At 28.8% G+C, this 17,324-nt stretch overlaps 5 protein-coding genes across 9 annotated transcripts; 1 reads left to right on the forward strand and 4 right to left on the reverse strand.

Moving 5' to 3' along the window:
- Positions 1 to 564: 564 nt before the first annotated feature.
- LOC118451583 (ribosome biogenesis protein WDR12 homolog) lies at positions 565 to 5,060 on the reverse strand. The gene is made up of 9 exons (XM_035888298.2): positions 4,765 to 5,060; positions 4,498 to 4,583; positions 4,212 to 4,422; positions 3,983 to 4,123; positions 3,713 to 3,888; positions 3,418 to 3,488; positions 3,077 to 3,323; positions 2,820 to 2,952; positions 565 to 2,743 (listed from the first exon to the last, which is right to left on the reverse strand). The coding sequence occupies exons 1-9, from the start codon at positions 4,827 to 4,829 to the stop codon at positions 2,605 to 2,607; spliced, it is 1,269 nt and encodes a 422-aa protein (XP_035744191.1). The 5' UTR covers positions 4,830 to 5,060; the 3' UTR covers positions 565 to 2,604.
- Positions 5,061 to 5,202: 142 nt separating this feature from the next.
- On the reverse strand, positions 5,203 to 6,778 carry LOC118451584 (GTPase Era, mitochondrial). Its single transcript, XM_035888299.2, has 3 exons — positions 6,327 to 6,778; positions 5,806 to 6,240; positions 5,203 to 5,698 (listed from the first exon to the last, which is right to left on the reverse strand). Exons 1-3 carry the CDS (start codon positions 6,627 to 6,629, stop codon positions 5,345 to 5,347), a joined length of 1,092 nt encoding a protein of 363 aa, XP_035744192.1. The 5' UTR covers positions 6,630 to 6,778; the 3' UTR covers positions 5,203 to 5,344.
- An 87-nt stretch (positions 6,779 to 6,865) lies between these two features.
- Positions 6,866 to 8,444, forward strand: LOC118451585 (U6 snRNA-associated Sm-like protein LSm4). Its single transcript, XM_035888300.2, has 5 exons — positions 6,866 to 7,004; positions 7,084 to 7,125; positions 7,197 to 7,295; positions 7,380 to 7,557; positions 7,617 to 8,444. Exons 1-5 carry the CDS (start codon positions 7,002 to 7,004, stop codon positions 7,712 to 7,714), a joined length of 420 nt encoding a protein of 139 aa, XP_035744193.1. The 5' UTR covers positions 6,866 to 7,001; the 3' UTR covers positions 7,715 to 8,444.
- Positions 8,217 to 13,069, reverse strand: Hel25E (ATP-dependent RNA helicase 25E). Its single transcript, XM_035888297.2, has 11 exons — positions 12,947 to 13,069; positions 12,161 to 12,391; positions 11,732 to 11,952; positions 11,272 to 11,455; positions 11,065 to 11,183; positions 9,217 to 9,348; positions 8,985 to 9,131; positions 8,770 to 8,907; positions 8,567 to 8,684; positions 8,425 to 8,476; positions 8,217 to 8,355 (listed from the first exon to the last, which is right to left on the reverse strand). The coding sequence occupies exons 2-10, from the start codon at positions 12,360 to 12,362 to the stop codon at positions 8,463 to 8,465; spliced, it is 1,275 nt and encodes a 424-aa protein (XP_035744190.1). The 5' UTR covers positions 12,363 to 12,391; positions 12,947 to 13,069; the 3' UTR covers positions 8,217 to 8,355; positions 8,425 to 8,462.
- An 870-nt stretch (positions 13,070 to 13,939) lies between these two features.
- LOC118439576 (E3 ubiquitin-protein ligase MARCHF8) lies at positions 13,940 to 16,807 on the reverse strand. Of its 5 annotated transcripts, none has more exons than XM_035861290.2 (6): positions 16,308 to 16,807; positions 15,479 to 15,780; positions 15,300 to 15,391; positions 15,043 to 15,223; positions 14,635 to 14,900; positions 13,940 to 14,517 (listed from the first exon to the last, which is right to left on the reverse strand). In XM_035861290.2, exons 2-6 carry the CDS (start codon positions 15,494 to 15,496, stop codon positions 14,256 to 14,258), a joined length of 819 nt encoding a protein of 272 aa, XP_035717183.1. In that variant the 5' UTR covers positions 15,497 to 15,780; positions 16,308 to 16,807; the 3' UTR covers positions 13,940 to 14,255. The 5 variants fall into 5 exon arrangements, with proteins under 5 accessions (XP_035717183.1, XP_035717180.1, XP_035717179.1 ...); XM_035861287.2 differs by having other exon boundaries at positions 13,942 to 14,517; positions 15,484 to 15,780; positions 16,632 to 16,787; XM_035861286.2 differs by having other exon boundaries at positions 13,942 to 14,517; positions 15,484 to 15,780; positions 16,308 to 16,787.
- Between the last annotated feature and the right edge of the window lie 517 nt (positions 16,808 to 17,324).

A 17,324-nucleotide genomic window follows, 5' to 3' on the forward strand; every position in this document is an offset into this window, starting at 1 on the left:
GGTTAATGTAGACAAAAAATGAAAAAAAACGTAGAGTGTTTTTAAGTAAATCATGTTAGTCGATATCGGCTTAAGAGAAAGAGAGAGAGAAAGAATGGATGGATGAATGAATGGATGGATGGATGGATGGGTGGATGAATGAATGAATGAATGAATAAATGAATTTATGAGCTAGAGAGCAAATGGGGGAGAGAGAGAGCTACTTGCAAGAATGAATGACAAAGCAGATAAAAGAAGAAAACGAGTCCATGTTGACTCGATGTTATATCGAGAACATGATCGTACTTCGACTTGTACAGTCTTTAGTTTACGAAGTTTGAAGTCATTGTTTTACATTGTTAAGCAAAGGTTGTAGTTTGTAATGATCTTGATTTCTATCTATTTTGAACATCCTATTTCCCCGTCCCCGCGAATCATCCCATGCCATTCCCTTTTCCCGTTTTCTTTCTTTTTTCTATTTCTATTTTATTTTGTTGTTTCATTTAATGTACTCAATTCCTTTATGTTGATAATTAATAATGAAAGATGGACATGTAATTCTCCAAACAACATAACACTGTCTGCTTATTATTATTCTTTTTTTTCTTTCCACTATATATATATTGTTATGCGGTGTGCGACCAATGAGAACCCAAACACGAAAACGACGTTGGAGACTTACGCGTACAAGGATCGATTTATACAGATTCAGATACTTTAAGATGGCGAGGTATAGCACGTAACGAAACTTAGATTAAGGCAAGTGTGTCATAGCTAATTAAGATAGGGACTCTTAGAAGTCGATAGGTGCTGTAATAAAACAAAGTTTAACAACGGTCAGAATTAGATTTTCCATGAAACTTGAATAAGGACAGGGCATAAGCCACACTAAAAGTGCCCTTAGTTTATTTTGGATCGTTTAAAAACGCTAGTCTTTGTGTGAGATAATGTGGGGGTTAGATAGGATCTTCTAGAACAGAAAAAAAACAAAACAAAAGAAAAAAGAGTGAGAAAATGAAAAAATGTAAGCGCACGCGCGAGAGAGATTGAGGGAGAGAAAGAGAAAGAAAGAGAGAATGTGTGAGAAAGAGCACGTGGTGTGTAGGTATATGCATACATTCACTATGCATACTTCAAAATCATCTGCCTATTACACGACACCGACTGCAGACACTGTTACTGTAAAACTGCACACTGCGAGTGCACGCTCTCTGCCATCCTATACGTTGTATAGGAACGTGCACCGATCAGTCTTAGAGTTACTTACGACTATGGTTTGGTATATTCAAAATGAAAAAAAAATCAAATTCCTAATTATTATCGTCCCTTATTTTTGATCAATAAACGATCTGTTTTGGGGATTTATTTGATTAATTCTTTTCTTTTCCTTTCCTACTTTTTTATTAAAAAAAAAAAAGCTAAACAAACAAACTAATAAGCATATATCAATGAACGAAAGCGTTCAATTCGAAAGATGAATCCCCAAATACATTATATACATTTGCAATAATTTTGTACTACATGAAATCGATTTACAAAAAAGAAATTTTCTCTGGATAATGAAACGAATGATAATACACACGTACACACACTCACATATTTTTATTAATCTTAAGACAGACTCTTTTACGGCTTTGAAAACTGTAGTTACAGCGGATAGAATAAGGGTCTACGAAATAAACTTCCTCTCATACAAATCACTAGCTCCGTTTATATATACTTCGTACTGATATGCTTTCTACAAAATCGAATAGCGATTAGTATATGTCTTCTAAAATGGCGGAACCCTAAGACTCTCCGTAAGAAATGAAAGAGCTTAATTGAACATAATTTTTTTTCATAAACTTTGGTACGGAATATTATAATATTTACTAATGTATTATAGTATACAGCATGTGCAATAGAATGCGCAAAACTGTCCTTTGTATTTAATACTGAATCCATGCCCCCACATTATCCTCTAGCTTCATGTGATATACCCCCAGCATCTAATATATTAATTGTCCGTAATTTTATTTAATGCGATTAAATAACTTTCGAAAGCAATCATACCATATTTGGATATTGGCAATACAAAATCCGATACTTTTCAATATTTACAAAGATATTACTTTGATTATTTTAAAATTACATTTTATGATAGTTTATGTGCAATAAAGGAAACTTGTGCTTAGAAATTTCTGTTGGTAATATATCAAGACAATTACATCATTTTCATTAACGATTTTATAGTATTGCAAAATAAATTGTCCGACTGCAAATTCTATAATCTTTTTTTTGCAATGATCTTTTACAACCTTTTCTTTCAATGAATGTTTTCTGTAAATATATGATCGTAATGATCATGAAATTTAACAAATTCACAAACAAGTTTAATAAAAAATTTTAAAACTTTGACTTTATATGTTGCACTGAATTTTTGTTGAATAAGTTAATATAGAAAATTACCTACATAAATATATATAAATAAATATATATATATATATATTTATGTACATATATATATATATATATGTATTTATGTATCTGCATAAATAAATAAATAAATATATATATATATTTATAAATTGTACAAAAATGTAGAATATTTTCATATATTTAAAATTGTACAAGATAAAAGTACAATCAATGCACGAATTGCTTTGATTTAAATATCCTTACAGTATTATCAGCACCACCTGATACTATTAGTTTAGGATTTGACCAGTTACAACACAGAACTTTATCTTCATGTCCAGAAAGATCAAAAAGGGGTGCTTTAGGACTGTAAACATATATGTTATTCATGATTTAATTTGTACAGCCATTAAAGAAATACCAATACTATAAGATATATATACCTTCTAGTATCCCAAAGTTTCAGTTCATTATCATATGCTCCTGAAAGGAATAAATGATGATCTACATTTGACCAGCGAACAGTTTGTACCCATTGTGTATGTGAAGTAAACATAGCTTTTACAACTGCTCCTTCTGTAAAAATTTCATTAAAATAATAACTAATAAATCGTAAAATCAATTTTAGGTGATATAAAGTCATTATTTAAAATTATATTTCTATGTAATACAAAATTAGCATCATTTGAAAGTTATGTACCTGTTGATCTAGGATCATATAATCTGACATGCTTATCAGCAGATGCTGTTATAACAGTCCGAGATAATTCTGAGTAATCGATATCAAAAAAGCTTTTATTTCCCATAATTTCATGTTTCATTCCACCTAATTCAGAATCCCATATTTTCAAAGTATGATCCCATGATGATGTTATAAGCTCTGTTTTATCTGACCATACAATACCACTGATAGCTTCCTTGTGACCTTTCATTGTTCTTTTAGGTACCTATGATTAATAGTTACATTTTTGCAAAAAATATTAATATATGATATATACATAACATCAAAAAAAGATTTACCTAGTAAAGTATATTACTCACTTTTATTTTTCCATGATCTGCTTTTAATTTTTTTGCATTAGGTTCACCATCTTCTGTTTCATTCTGTGAAGCTTATATATCGAAAAATAATTAATGTATCAGATTGTGTTATATATACATCATCCTACAGAATATACAGTTAAATTAAATTTCTTCGATTTCATAATGATATATTATTTTGGATTCACTTTCTTTTGAATTTCTTATGCTTTTGTTTTATTGTTTCATCTATTTTCATTTACTACTTTTATCTCGTTTAAACCATATAGAAAAAAAGAAAGAAAAAAATACTTACAGGTTGACCAAATTTTTAACATTGTATCCCATGATCCTGTCGCCATTAATGATTTGTCATAATTTACACCAATTGCTTCTAATCCTCGTTCGTGTCCTTTACACACATGGATGCAATCTACAGAATTAGTTTTGATATTCCAATCCCATATTATAGCTGTTTGATCATGTGATGCACTGTAATAAAGAGTATATATATAATTATAAAGTTAAAATATGTATGTACAAATGGATGTCATATTAAAATTCAAACTTTTTATTATAACTTCACCTAATAAATTTTCCATTGGTTTCATTTAAAGATACCCATGCTACTGCTTTAATAGGAGATGTATGTCCAGGTATTACAAGTTGATGTTTTGCTTTAGATGTCCATATATGCAATGTATTATCATAACAACCTGTCAATATCCTATAAAAAATAGATAATTAAATCTAATTTTAAATATTATAAAAAAATCAATGAAAAAAATCTCACAAATAAATATTTTAATATTAACCATTTTTGACATACAGCTACTGCTGAAACCCAATCATCATGAATAAGACAATTCTGTGGTTCTGGTGACTGATGTTTTTCGATATATTCAATGTCTATGACTTGTTCAATAGAAAGACTCTTTTCAGATATATGCTCAGATAATGTACTACGTAAAAACTGTGAGAAGATTAAGAAATCAAAATCTATTTCTTTTTCTAACTGATGAGACTCTAAAAAAGGAAAAAAATTAATTTTACAATAGGTATATCATCAAAAACTATATAACATAAGAATATTAAATTTACCTTTTAAAAATTCATTTACAAGACTGTTTAATTCATTTGTTGTAATAGATGTAAGTACTGACAAAGGATAATCTGGAACAGCAAATCTACAAACAAGTATAAATTAATATTTATTATTATTCTTATATCAATAAGATATATTCTTATATTAATAAGTATACTAATACTTATTCATTATTATACTAGACAAATAAAAAATATAAACAAATATGTACATAATATAACCTAAAAATATGTACAACGATTAAAATAATTAAAACAACTTACTGTTGCTGTTTAGTAATAAACCTTATTTGTATTTGAGGGACATTTGTAGAATTACTATTAGCCATTATATGTCAAAGATTGACCACTTTTTATAGTTTTTATTTATATTTCTTACGCTGTGATTAAACACGTGCATCAAACAACGCAACGCGTATTTACTTGACATTGGCATATACATACACATCTAACCAAAAACATATTAAAGCTAATGTAACATAAATGAAAATAAAGCTATAAATATTGTTTTGTCATTGTTAGTATTATTAATAATATTAAAATAATACAAATACTGGGTGAATCATTAAAATTAAAAGCTGAAATTGTTAGTAATGGCATAAAAAATGTGTAAGAGAGAAAGTATTTATTTCAAAAGAAAAAATATTGTGTTATTAAAATCATTACAAATTTAATAATGTATATATCTTGATTTGATAATGTAATAAATAACAAATATATTGAATAATTAATGAACATATATACATAAATTAAATACATACGATTTTAGCGTAGAATGCTTTGAATAGTTTTTTCATATATAATTTATGTTATAAGAACAAATATAATAGAACAAATACTAGATTTATTTTTTGGATTTAACACATATTTTTAATTTTACAGGTGCTCGAAGTGCATATTGTAGTTCTTTTTCACATTCTTGGACGATAAATTTTATACGTTTAGCTCGTTGACCAATTACAATGGAACTCTTTTTTTTATTAGGTAATTCTATTATAATGGAAGCACAGATGCCTCCTTCTGAATATATTTTCAAATATTCTAATACTGAACGTGAAATGTAAGGAATTTCCTGAGGGAGAAAATCCATTAACTTTGCACGTACTGTTTGTTGTATGATTGTTTCTAGAGATTGATCTGTATAAGTATCTTCATTATACTGCCAAGCTTTAGGTTTTGCAGAAGAAATTAAATACTCCTGCAACACATGATATTAAATAAAAAAATATATAATAAAAATTATTCAGATATATAAAATATTATATATATATTTTTTTGTAATAATTTGAATTTAAATATACATACTCTCAAACTATCTATACCATCAGAGGTTAATGCAGATATTAAAAATACATCAGAGAAATGTGGCCAATTTGTTTTATTTGTAAGTACTTTAATAATTTCCAATAACCTATCTTTATGTTTTACTTGATCAATTTTGTTCATAATGAGTAATGTAGGTGTATCAGATTTTAAAGCTTTTAATAAATCAAGAATATTATTATTTAACTTATTCCTGGTGTATCTATTTGATACATCATGTACAACTCCAACAATATCTGCTATATGAGTAGAAATCTTTGGATCTTTCTCATAGCTACTACTTAATTTATACTTTTTTTGTTCCTTTTGTGTTATAAGACCAGGAGTATCAATAAAAACAAGTTGCGTATTTTCTGATGAATATACTGCATCGCATTTTACTTGAGTTGTATGAACCTTTGATGAAGTAGGACATATCTACAACATAACTTCTTATGATGAATTATGATATCTAATAAATGCTATAATTACATTTTTCCTTAAAGATAACTATGAATACTTACAGATCTATTTATAAGATTATTAATAAGAGTGCTTTTCCCAGCATTTGGTGCACCAATTATAGCAATTTTTAAAAATGTAGGATCTCTTTGTATAGACGTAAAATTGCTATCAGATTGTAATATATGTTTTTCAGGTTGATTTAATTGACAACAAATAACCTTTGAAGTGAACTGTCGTGTTAAGCAATAACTTTTTTGTATTATACGCTTTTGGATAATGCATAACATGATTATATCACGCAAAATCACGATAGTGTCAACATAAAACAGCAATAAAGTAGTAAAAAAGCTTTTCGTAAGCATAATAAATCTGTTAAATTTTGCGAGAAGTTTAATCGCTTGAAGTTAGTGCCATAAAATTATGTGTCGGTTTCTATTTATTTGTACGATTGTTTTATCTATTGTTACGATCAAAGAAATAGAAAATAAATATATTACATATTTGATCTTCAATGAATAAATAAATATAAAATATTAAAGTTTATAGTTTATATTTAGTATTATTTGTTGGACAAAATATTAGCCAATCAATAAAAATTGTTATGTGTATGGGCCATGTTCTTTTCAGAACATGGCGTATTGTCATTTCAACACTCATAGGATTAACAAAGTTTTATTATCTCGCTCGCTCATAACAATATAAAAAGGCGGGAGAGTGATATTTATATTAAAATCATGGTAAATTCACATTGCTTAATTAATTATCTTCTATTTTATACTTACGTATTAAACTAAATTAACAATAACTAATTTTCAGTTACCATTATCTTTATTAAGAACTGCACAAAATCATCCTATGGTAATATTATAACCTTAAAATGACAAAGTTACTATAAATGATATATTATTGAATGTTATAATACTTTACAGCTTGTAGAATTAAAAAATGGAGAAACTTACAATGGTCACTTAGTTAGTTGTGACAATTGGATGAATATTAATCTTAGAGAAGTTATTTGTACGTCAAGGGTAAGATGTATATTTTAAAATTATTATTTTATATTTTTTCATTATATATATATATATAATTTATATATATTTATATATATTTAGGATGGCGACAAATTTTGGAGAATGCCAGAATGTTATATTCGTGGTAGTACTATTAAATATCTCAGAATACCAGATGAAGTAATAGATATGGTTAAAGAAGATGTACAAATGAAATCAAGAGGACGTGGTGAAATGAAAGGAAGAGGACAAAATCAAAGAGGAAGAGGAGGTGGTAGAGGTATGACAGTTTATTAACTGAAAATATAATTGTATACTAATAGAATATATATTTTGCAGGTACTTTTGGACGTGGTGGTAGAGGTTCAGCATCATTGGGTCGGGGTAGCGGTAATCAAGGAGGAAACAAAGCTCAAAATAAACCACGTATTAAATAATAATAATTAATTTTTTTTCTTATATAATTGGCTTTTATTTATTATGAGATATCCCTAAATTAAAATATATATAATTGTTATTTTCTCTTTTCATAATATTACTAGTTTTAAATATTTATGCTTTTACGCAATATAAAAATAGTACAAAAACCGGTTATAAGTTGTAATATTTATCAACTTGAGTCTTTTAAGAAGTTTGTTAAATACAGTTTTTTTTAACACGTTTCTCTTCATTTTATTGGTAGGTAAGTTTAATATAATACACATTCCTTTTAAAAAAGAAAACAAATTTATTTGTATCATTTACATTTATTGGAGTGATTAAATTTACATGATTATAACTACTATATATATTTAATAATTAAACGTGGAATAAAATTACAGTAATATTTATCGACATTTTTATATTTTATTGTGAAATTTAAAAGAACATTTATGATAGTGCGATCATACCAATGTGTTTCATATTCATTAAATTTCTGGTTTTTGAGGAAAATAAACTGCGCATTTATATGAAACACGAGTTACGAATAGCACAGATATACTGCAAAAAGTATATATTGTCTGTTTAATCTATTCTTTGTTTGAGTTATTTATCTTCATCCTACATCAATTGTAAGAACAGTCGTACTATATGAAATCTAAACAGAAAATTAAAATTACGTGAAAATCTTATTCTTAAACTAAATATAAAACATAAGTATACATACCTAATAAAGCTTAAACTTGATTTGCACTGAGATCTGATTTATCGTCCTTCAACTGTAATATATTAAAACAATTATATTAATATATATATTTTTACGCTTTACAAATAAAGAGAAATATGCAAATATATTTCACAACACTTACTATATGATGCAAGATCTATTTCATCTGGCAATTCTGTAATGTTTACATCAAAACGTTCTTGTACATCGTTCAATATTTTGGCATCATTTTCATCGCTTACTAACGTGATAGCAAGACCCTACATATATACATATAAATGAAGCAAACTATTATATATCTGGAAAAAAAAATTCACTGTAAAAAAGAAAATTATGTCTTTTTACCTTTGTACCAAAACGTCCAGCTCGTGCTACTCTGTGGAGGTATGTATCAGAATCTTCGGGCATGTCATAATTAAATACAATATTAACACGTTCAATGTCCATTCCTCGTCCGAATAAATTAGTGGCTACTAAAATTCGCTAAAGAGAAAGATTTTCTTTGTTAAAAAGAATATTTTGCAGTAGTGAATATGTCATATGGTTGAATATATACTTACTTTTTGGAAATCTTTGAATTGTTGGTATCTTGATAAACGTTCTTCTTGCGTCATTCCTCTGTGGATACCAATAGCAGGAAAATTTTGTTCTGTTAAAAGTTGTGCAAGAGCCATGCATCTTTGCACTGATTTTACAAATATCACTACCTATAAAATAATAAATATTAATTAATTTTGTATGTATAAAATAATTTACATGTATGCAGAATTTTAATTACAATTGTAAACAGACCTGATTGAATTCAAGAACATCTAACAATTCAAAAAGCTTCTTGTTTTTCTCATTTTCTTTGAGTTTCACGTAATGTTGTTGTAGGCCATGTAATGTGAGCTTCGCTTCGTCGTCAACATAGACTTCCATGGGCTGCGCAAAGAATTTTTTTGTAAGATAATTTCCTATTTTAATGATTGAAGTGCCTGAATCAATTTCAGACTCTATAACAATTAATTTTCCAAATTTTTTTTGCTACTGTTTGTTACTTTAAACCTAAAAAAAAAGAAAAAGAAAAAAGAAAGAAAAAACTAAATATGAGGAATAAACGATTCAAAATAATGACTCGTTAACACAAACGATAAACAAAATAACAAATAAAAGATAGAAAAATAAATACAATTGTTTTCTATGCATTTAGAATATTTCAAATACGAAAATATATAATCTATTTATCAAATATAAAATGAACACTTGGATAAATGTTTTCTTGAAGTAAAATACCATAATATACGAGTAGATATATAGTGTAAGTGGAATTATTTTTTTTCTCTCAAAGGAGAAATTTTATCTCATTATTCATAAAAAGGCACAGCACATGAAAGCCTCATGAGACTTTCGTTTTTCTAGTTTCAAGATCTGCACATTTCGTCGTTCAGATTATGCATATTGGTTACATACGGTTCGGCGACTTCCACCTCTGGGTAGTGCCAACAATGAAAACTCAGCAAGCAGTCACCTCAAGAGAACTAAGATGGCGCACCCATGAATGTTCAGTCATATCCGCTGGCCACTCGATGCCAAACCTCTTCTGCCAAATTTCTGGTACATCGAAGACATGCCCAGAATTGGCCTTGGTTATTTTATTGTGGGCATGTTCGTATATCGTAAAGCTCAAGGCCTTCGATATTTTCTAACATCGCGACTTATTTAAGGAGTTATGTTCACAGTCGTGAAACACAAAGAGCATGCTCATAAATCATGATATACGAGATATTTCTGACTTCCCATCATGGGTCAATGATTGACACTTCCATTGTTTGTAGTTTCTCAGTCCTATCAATCAATCGTATTTCGATATAACCCCAGAATATGAGATTAAACGCGTACAGAGCTTCACCCTCTCGCGAGACAAGACAAAATATATTTTGATAACGATTTTATAATCGCGAATATCATGTGCTACGCAATTGTTGTTGTATTTCTCGTCCCTAACTAAACCCCTTTCCCACAAATCCTCTTGCATCTTCTTTCTTGCACTCTTCTCTCTTCAGGTTGTCTTGATGTCTTCTTCGCCCCCCACCCAGATTTTTTAATTTTTTCATTACGGCTCTAATACTTGTAAGAAACGTTCACCCTCCCTAGCGATTCGCCCACATCTGATGCTGAATAGCTCCCTTCACCCATCCTATCCCCTATCGTTTTCCTCAGACTTTCATATACCAAAGATATTTTACAGATCGATAATTTGGATGCGTAGCATAAGGTTAGAGAATTTTTAACATCAGAACTAAACCGGATTTTTTTTTAAAGTGCTGTTGAGCTGTCTTGATCGACTCAAGAGGGAAGTACGAGAAGGGTTCCACTTTTTAAAATGTAGACATTGTTGAGTAACAACAGAACATTAGAGCGTGAAGTTGTTACGCTCATATTGTAGATCATGAGTGTGCCGATGCCAAGAGATATCGAGGGGCTTTCAATACTGAATTCTGTATCATTTCTTCCGACTGCTGTCTAACTAGCCTAACCCGCGGGTGCGCCTTCAACGATATTTGTAATGTAGTCTGATCTTTGTCCTGGGTGTGAATATAAGGCCAACGAAGTAGAAGCAATTGAAGATCGAAGTGAAGAGGAAGATTGTCTAATTACATCTTGCATAAATTTCTTGCAGACAGGGCGGATCTCTTTGGACAGTGTAGCGCTGAACATCATGACTTGTTTACCATGTGGTGTGCTTCTAAATATCTCCTGTACATCCCTGCGCATGTCTGCAAATAAAAATAAAACAAATGTTATTCATGTATCTAAACGTAATAAAAGAAGTAAGCAAAAACAATTAAATGTTTAATAACTTACCTAACAATTCAAGCATCTTGTCGCATTCATCAAGTATGAAGTGCTTCAAATGTTTAAGGTTCAACTTTTTATTCCGAACAAGAGCAAGAATACGACCTGGAGTGCCTACTACAATATGAGGGCAAGTATTCTTCAAAACTTCTTCATCCTTTTGAATTGGTAATCCACCAAAAAAAACGGCTACCTGATTTAAGAAATTGGGTACATATTATGCTTTATAAAAAGTATATTTTAATCTGAAACCTCCTTTATTATTCTTTATTAAGTTATAAAATATAAATAATTTGAAAGAATCTTCATCAGTTGTGGGTAGTGGTAAAATGGTGTCATCAACATAATTAAGATATGTAATACATCATTTGAAGATTCTTTATTTTGAAATGAAATACTTGATGTTTTATAAAGTCAGTAGTAAAAAATTAGTTTTCTTTAATATTATTAATAAAAATATTTAACATACCTTTACATAAGGCATATATTTGCTGAATCTCTCATATTCTTTACTAATTTGAAATGCAAGCTCTCTCGTGTGACACATTACTAAGACATAGACTTGGTTCTCTGTTAATTCCAACTGTTGCAATGTGGCTAATACAAATACAGCGGTCTTTCCCATACCAGATTTTGCTTGACACAAAATATCCATACCAAGTACAGCTTGAGGAATACATTCATGTTGTACTGTAAAAATATTAATGGTTTACAAACACGCTTAAACATATAATAAAAAAAAAAAAATTCTTGCATTATTCAGAAATGATAAATCATTCATTAAATTAATCTGTTGTCCCTATCAATTATCATCCTATTATATTCTCAAATAATTATAATATAATAATAAGAGAAAATATCTATTAACATTCAAACAAACCACAAATATATTAATTACCTTCAGAAGGATGCTCGAATCCACAATCAACAATCGCTCTTAATATTTCTGGTTTAAGAAGAAAATCCCTAAAACCACTGCTGTGAATAGACACATATGTGCCTTTTACTTCTTTCTTAGCAGGGACATCTCCACTTCCATCGACTACTTGTTCAGTTTGTTCCTCATCTTCGTAATCCAAAAGATCATCGTTATCTGCCATGTTAAGATGCTAAAGTATGTTATTACAACCTAGAAAGATGATGGAATTATTTTACCTTAATAAAATTTGTAATTGAAAGTATTAAATGCATGGATTTAGATAAAATATTTAGAAATGAAACTTCTAGAAGATATTATAAATATAAAAATATTTTATATTAAATATATATAATCATGGTATTAACGATTTTCAATAAGATTGCACACGTAACGAAACCGCCATCTTGTTGATATCATAAAACATATATGTTCAATTTAGAAGAAAATAAATGAACTTTTACATAGAAATAAATTAATATATTTGTGTGTTTTAGTGGAATCGAAGAATTTTTGTTATATATAAAAAGCCAAACGAAATTTAATGAAACAAAAATGAATTGGTTACTTAGTACGCGTTCTTTGTGGCATCGTTTGCCTCGCGGTTGAATAATTTATGATACTAGTTTTCTTCGTACAATAAATATATAAAGTAAACTGTTACTTTTAAATAAAACCTTAAGCATCTTATTTTATAACTTTACACAATTTATATGACGATTACATTTCATTCGTTAATAATATTTGGATTACATATTATTGACTTACCTCAGAATTAAAGCTAACGGTTTGAACCTCGATTTTATAATACCCAAAAGTAGGAAGACTACATTCATGTAGGCAAGAAAGACTTTCGTTATGCGTTCGTTGTTTATATGTGCGCTAGTGTCGGTATTATCAGCGCTCTCTGTTGAGCATATATTGCATTAATCGGAACAACAGCGCCAATTAAATTTGAAAATTGGATAAATGTTTTGTAGTTAGTATTTCGAATCTTATATCAACATGACATTTCTTACAGGTTTTTTTATTTATTCTCTTCGAAAATGGTCTATATATTTCATGTTCAGAGCAGGGTATTTGCACGTAGCAATCTACACGTAGGTGAGAATTGGATAATCGATGTTGTTTTCGAAATAATTATTATCATATTGTAACGCAAGCAATGTCGAGTTAATGGTTGTGTTTTAATTTCCTTTAAAATGATAATTACATAGCTTCTAAGTTGAACTTAATTTCGATCATTATTAATTGATAAATATTTCATTTTTATGTTAGCAACAATATTAGTTTGCTTTTATAAATTGTTGATAACATAGAGCATAATAGCTCAATTTTTACTATGTATATGTATTGTATTTCATATGAGAATTGTTTCGATTTTGTATTTTTTTTATTATGTAACATAATATGTGTTCCCCAATTTTATAATTAACATATATATTGATTAATAAATCACTTCTATTACAAGTAAATAGAAATTTATGAACTTCGCCAAAATTATATTACCCTATTTGTTTTAATTACTCCAATCTCGTAACTATTGCGTATTTACCGTGATAGTAATAGGAAATCAAATATTTTAAACATTAAGTCTAATTAGTATCTAAAATAAGACATTTATTTTTACTACTTTTATATATGCAACATATAATTATATAATATATAATTAATTCTATAGAACACTTTGCATAAACAATTTATAATCTACATATATAGTTAATTATTTATATACCAAAATTTTGAAAAAGGAGACGAGTAATCATATTGTTTAAATATGGTAAAGTTTATTTAATAACATCACAGATACAATAATTATGTACACAATTGTCTGAGAAAAATGTCAGTATTTTAACCGAGCACTTTCAGCTATCCCATTCTTATTGTAAGCACTGAAGTACTAAGTTCGAAATAAAAGTGCTTCACGGGGGCGGATACTTGACGTTTTCGAAAAGAGAATTTCAATTTTCGAAATCGTAATATATTCTAAAATCACCACTTCACCCGTTCATTTATACGTAAATTAAACTTTGCCAATTACATTCGTGTAGTTAGCATTCGTTTCATTTTTAGTTTATTATAGATTGTCTTCAGAAGAAGACAATTTATCAAAGACATAAAGTTTTAATTGGGCGTCATGCCTCTGTGAAGGCGCAACACATTCTGGTTTTACCATTTGTGAGGCACATGGAGGATCTATAGTACGGGGCAATAGGGTACGATTGAGCTCTGGCATGGAGGCAGTTGGATCCTTTAGAGGCAATGACATTTCTCTTAAAGAGTCTGTAGGTGAGGGAGGAAGCACCACTTTCTCCGGAGCATTTTGAATAAATATCACTCTATGTGGTAAAAAAATAAATATTAATCTCTTAGTGACATAAATTTAATTTTGACATATTTAGTATCAAATTTTGTTAAATAAATAATTTGCAGATAAAGTACTAATAAAAATGTACCTGTTAAATGCTCGCCACTTTCTGCATAATGTAATATATGCTTTGCATTGAATATACATAAAAACTAAACCTCCAGTAGAGCCTATTACAACAACAATTAGTTTAGTCCAAAAGGACCAATCTACAAATCCACGGCGAGCTTCCTCCACTGAACGTTCGACAAGTACGTATAAGGACCAAGCTACACAAAGTGCAGCTACTGCATGGAAAGCCACTGCACACCACAATTTACGTACCTCCAAAGCAGACATTTCTAATTTTTCCCACTGAAAATATAAATTAAAAAAAAAAAAAAAGATTTTGATAATTTATTTAATTATTTAATAATAAATTAAATTTATTGCTAAATATATCAATGTTGGCTTAATATATCAATTGCTCAAATATATCAACGTTTAAATTTGCTACCTCATAAAAAGGTTTTGTTTTAGCATGCATGATAAATGTGAATTTGCACAATTCACAAGCACGTGTATCTGATGCTTTTATCCATTGTTGGAGGCATGCCTGGTGCACATAACGTAAGCTACCACTGCAATAACATGGTGCTAACAATGGAGCACCTTCTTCTCCTTCGCAATGGCAGATTCTATGTAGAATAATATATTATTAATATTTATATCTATTGGTAGGAAGAAAAAATAATTATAATATGATATACATACCGACAAATATCATGATTGCTCGAAGATAGTGTGCTTACAGATGAATGGCAATGCTCTGGTATGATCGTAACAACTGTGGCATATGCTGATTCCTAAAAGGAAAACAATATATATAATATCAATAGTACAATTTATATATTTTTTATTATTATTACTTATACTTTTTTTGTGAAGATTACCATACCCGTGGAGTCCATTCTGGTAATCCTTCTCCTCCAGCAGGACTATTATTTGTGGAAGGACCAAGAGATAGAGGTGGTTGCCAGTCAGGCGGATTAACATTGATCTGATGAACCGGCATCACTCTCCAATCTCAATAAGTTGTGATCAGTGAAAAAAGACTTTTATTTGATACATCTTTTTAAGTGTTTCTTTGCACCCTTTGTGTAATGTCATGATGAAATATATTCCAAGAAATCAACAGTATTAAACAATGTTGTTTGTATCTTTACATATTTAATAGGAATATGTGGAAACCAACCTAAAATCATATTTCATTTTAGTATTACCAATTGTAGATAAGTTATGAAAACATTGCAGTAATTTTTAGACTTTAATTAGAAAATGAACGAATATGATTAATGCATTGCATTTCACGCTATTTTTCACTTTAGAAATCTTCTTTGGTATAAGGTAAATATAATAGGACAACCTATTATTATATCTCATTTGTTTTTATAATGCATACTCATCCGTTGATATACTCTAATAATGATATACCCGACATCAAAAAATCACAATATTAAATAACCACCATCTTATGAGATAATTAACATATTCATTTCAATAACAAACACGAACACCAATCACAATCATAATCTCTTCTTAATTTTATCTATATCACGATATTTAGGAAAATTTATACATTATAAAAGCAAATTTTAATTATTATACAATAATATTATCAAACACGCAAATCTGATATTTCTTTAAAGATAATACTGCGAAGGTATACTCGTTATATGCAATATCATAGCAAAAAGAAAACATAGCACTGGCGTCACATACATCTTTTCATTCCTTCGTCTACCGTTATGAAAATAGTAATTTTCTATCATATATAACGATCGGATGAAAAGTCGAATTTCCAAATCACTAAGCTTTTGTTTGTTACATGTATTACTACAAACGAACGGGTTGATGATTTTTGTTATGGTCAAATGTCGGCAAAGACGAAGATGGACTCGAGCGATTTTGACACTTCGTCCCAAGTCAATGACACAGCGTAGAGGATACTTGATTTCGATGCAGTGGATTAATTAGCGTTCTCCAGTCAAAATTGTTTGATTAAAAATGATTTGTTTATATACATATATATTTATCACCGTTCACCTTTTGAACGTACTTCTACACCCGCGTCAATGTTTAACGTGAAACCGAATACCGACTTCATGGCAAATTGCTATTTTTTCTCTTCGACAAAGTATATACTTCATTTTTCTCCTACATTGTCTAACACAAAAGTAGGCGTGGCTTAAATAGAATTAACCAATCCAATTCGCAGAGTGGAAATCGAACGTTAACTACTCCAATGAGTGATTCGCGCTTCAAATTTATAGATCTTCACGCGCGCAGTACAAATTAAGAAACTATATTCAATATATGAAGCATATTCCTTGTAAATTAAAAAGGAATATAAAATTATCAAAATTATAGAAATGTGTTTCTTCATATTTATTAGTATACGATAAATATTTTCATACGATACATCAATCTTAATCTTTATTATAATTTCACACAAAAGTACAATTATTTTATAGTTATTAAATAAAAAAAAGCACACTTATCTTAATAATAGTATAATAACAAGAAATTAAGTATTTATAAGTTGTCAACGTCATGTAATTTTTAATACTTTTTCAATCATCACAGAAAAAAGTCGAATAACTTATATTCTGGTGATATATATATTTATGTATATATATATATATATATGTCTATTTAAAAATATTAGAACTATTATTTTGTTCACTTAATTCTTTCAATATTATAATCAAGAAAAAAGAATCATATAGAAAAATTATT

This window comes from Vespa mandarinia, chromosome 2, assembly GCF_050613455.1.
Source record: "Vespa mandarinia isolate Hongniang chromosome 2, ASM5061345v1, whole genome shotgun sequence".
Classification (NCBI taxonomy): Eukaryota; Metazoa; Arthropoda; class Insecta; order Hymenoptera; family Vespidae; genus Vespa; species Vespa mandarinia.

Excerpts from the sequence above, each read along its gene's own strand:
- LOC118451583 (XM_035888298.2), bottom strand. The coding sequence starts at position 4,829 with ATGGCTAATAGTAATTCTACAAATGTCCCTCAAATACAAATAAGGTTT. Across the intron at positions 4,423-4,497 it reads TGTAAATGAATTTTTAAAAG|AGTCTCATCAGTTAGAAAAA; the intron begins GTAAATTTAATA and ends TTCCTTTTTTAG. Across the intron at positions 3,324-3,417 it reads CAGATCATGGAAAAATAAAA|GTACCTAAAAGAACAATGAA; the intron begins GTGAGTAATATA and ends TATTAATCATAG.
- LOC118451584 (XM_035888299.2), bottom strand. The coding sequence starts at position 6,629 with ATGCTTACGAAAAGCTTTTTTACTACTTTATTGCTGTTTTATGTTGAC. Across the intron at positions 6,241-6,326 it reads ATAATCTTATAAATAGATCT|ATATGTCCTACTTCATCAAA; the intron begins GTAAGTATTCAT and ends GTTATGTTGTAG. Across the intron at positions 5,699-5,805 it reads ATGGTATAGATAGTTTGAGA|GAGTATTTAATTTCTTCTGC; the intron begins GTATGTATATTT and ends CATGTGTTGCAG.
- LOC118451585 (XM_035888300.2), top strand. Across the intron at positions 7,296-7,379 it reads AAGTTATTTGTACGTCAAGG|GATGGCGACAAATTTTGGAG; the intron begins GTAAGATGTATA and ends ATATATATTTAG. Across the intron at positions 7,558-7,616 it reads AGGAAGAGGAGGTGGTAGAG|GTACTTTTGGACGTGGTGGT; the intron begins GTATGACAGTTT and ends TATATTTTGCAG.
- Hel25E (XM_035888297.2), bottom strand. The coding sequence starts at position 12,362 with ATGGCAGATAACGATGATCTTTTGGATTACGAAGATGAGGAACAAACT. Across the intron at positions 9,132-9,216 it reads ATGTTCTTGAATTCAATCAG|GTAGTGATATTTGTAAAATC; the intron begins GTCTGTTTACAA and ends ATTATTTTATAG. Across the intron at positions 8,685-8,769 it reads CTGGACGTTTTGGTACAAAG|GGTCTTGCTATCACGTTAGT; the intron begins GTAAAAAGACAT and ends GTATATATGTAG.
- LOC118439576 (XM_035861287.2), bottom strand. The coding sequence starts at position 15,600 with ATGCCGGTTCATCAGATCAATGTTAATCCGCCTGACTGGCAACCACCT. Across the intron at positions 15,224-15,299 it reads AGCAATCATGATATTTGTCG|AATCTGCCATTGCGAAGGAG; the intron begins GTATGTATATCA and ends TATTCTACATAG. Across the intron at positions 14,518-14,634 it reads AAGTGGCGAGCATTTAACAG|AGTGATATTTATTCAAAATG; the intron begins GTACATTTTTAT and ends TTTACCACATAG.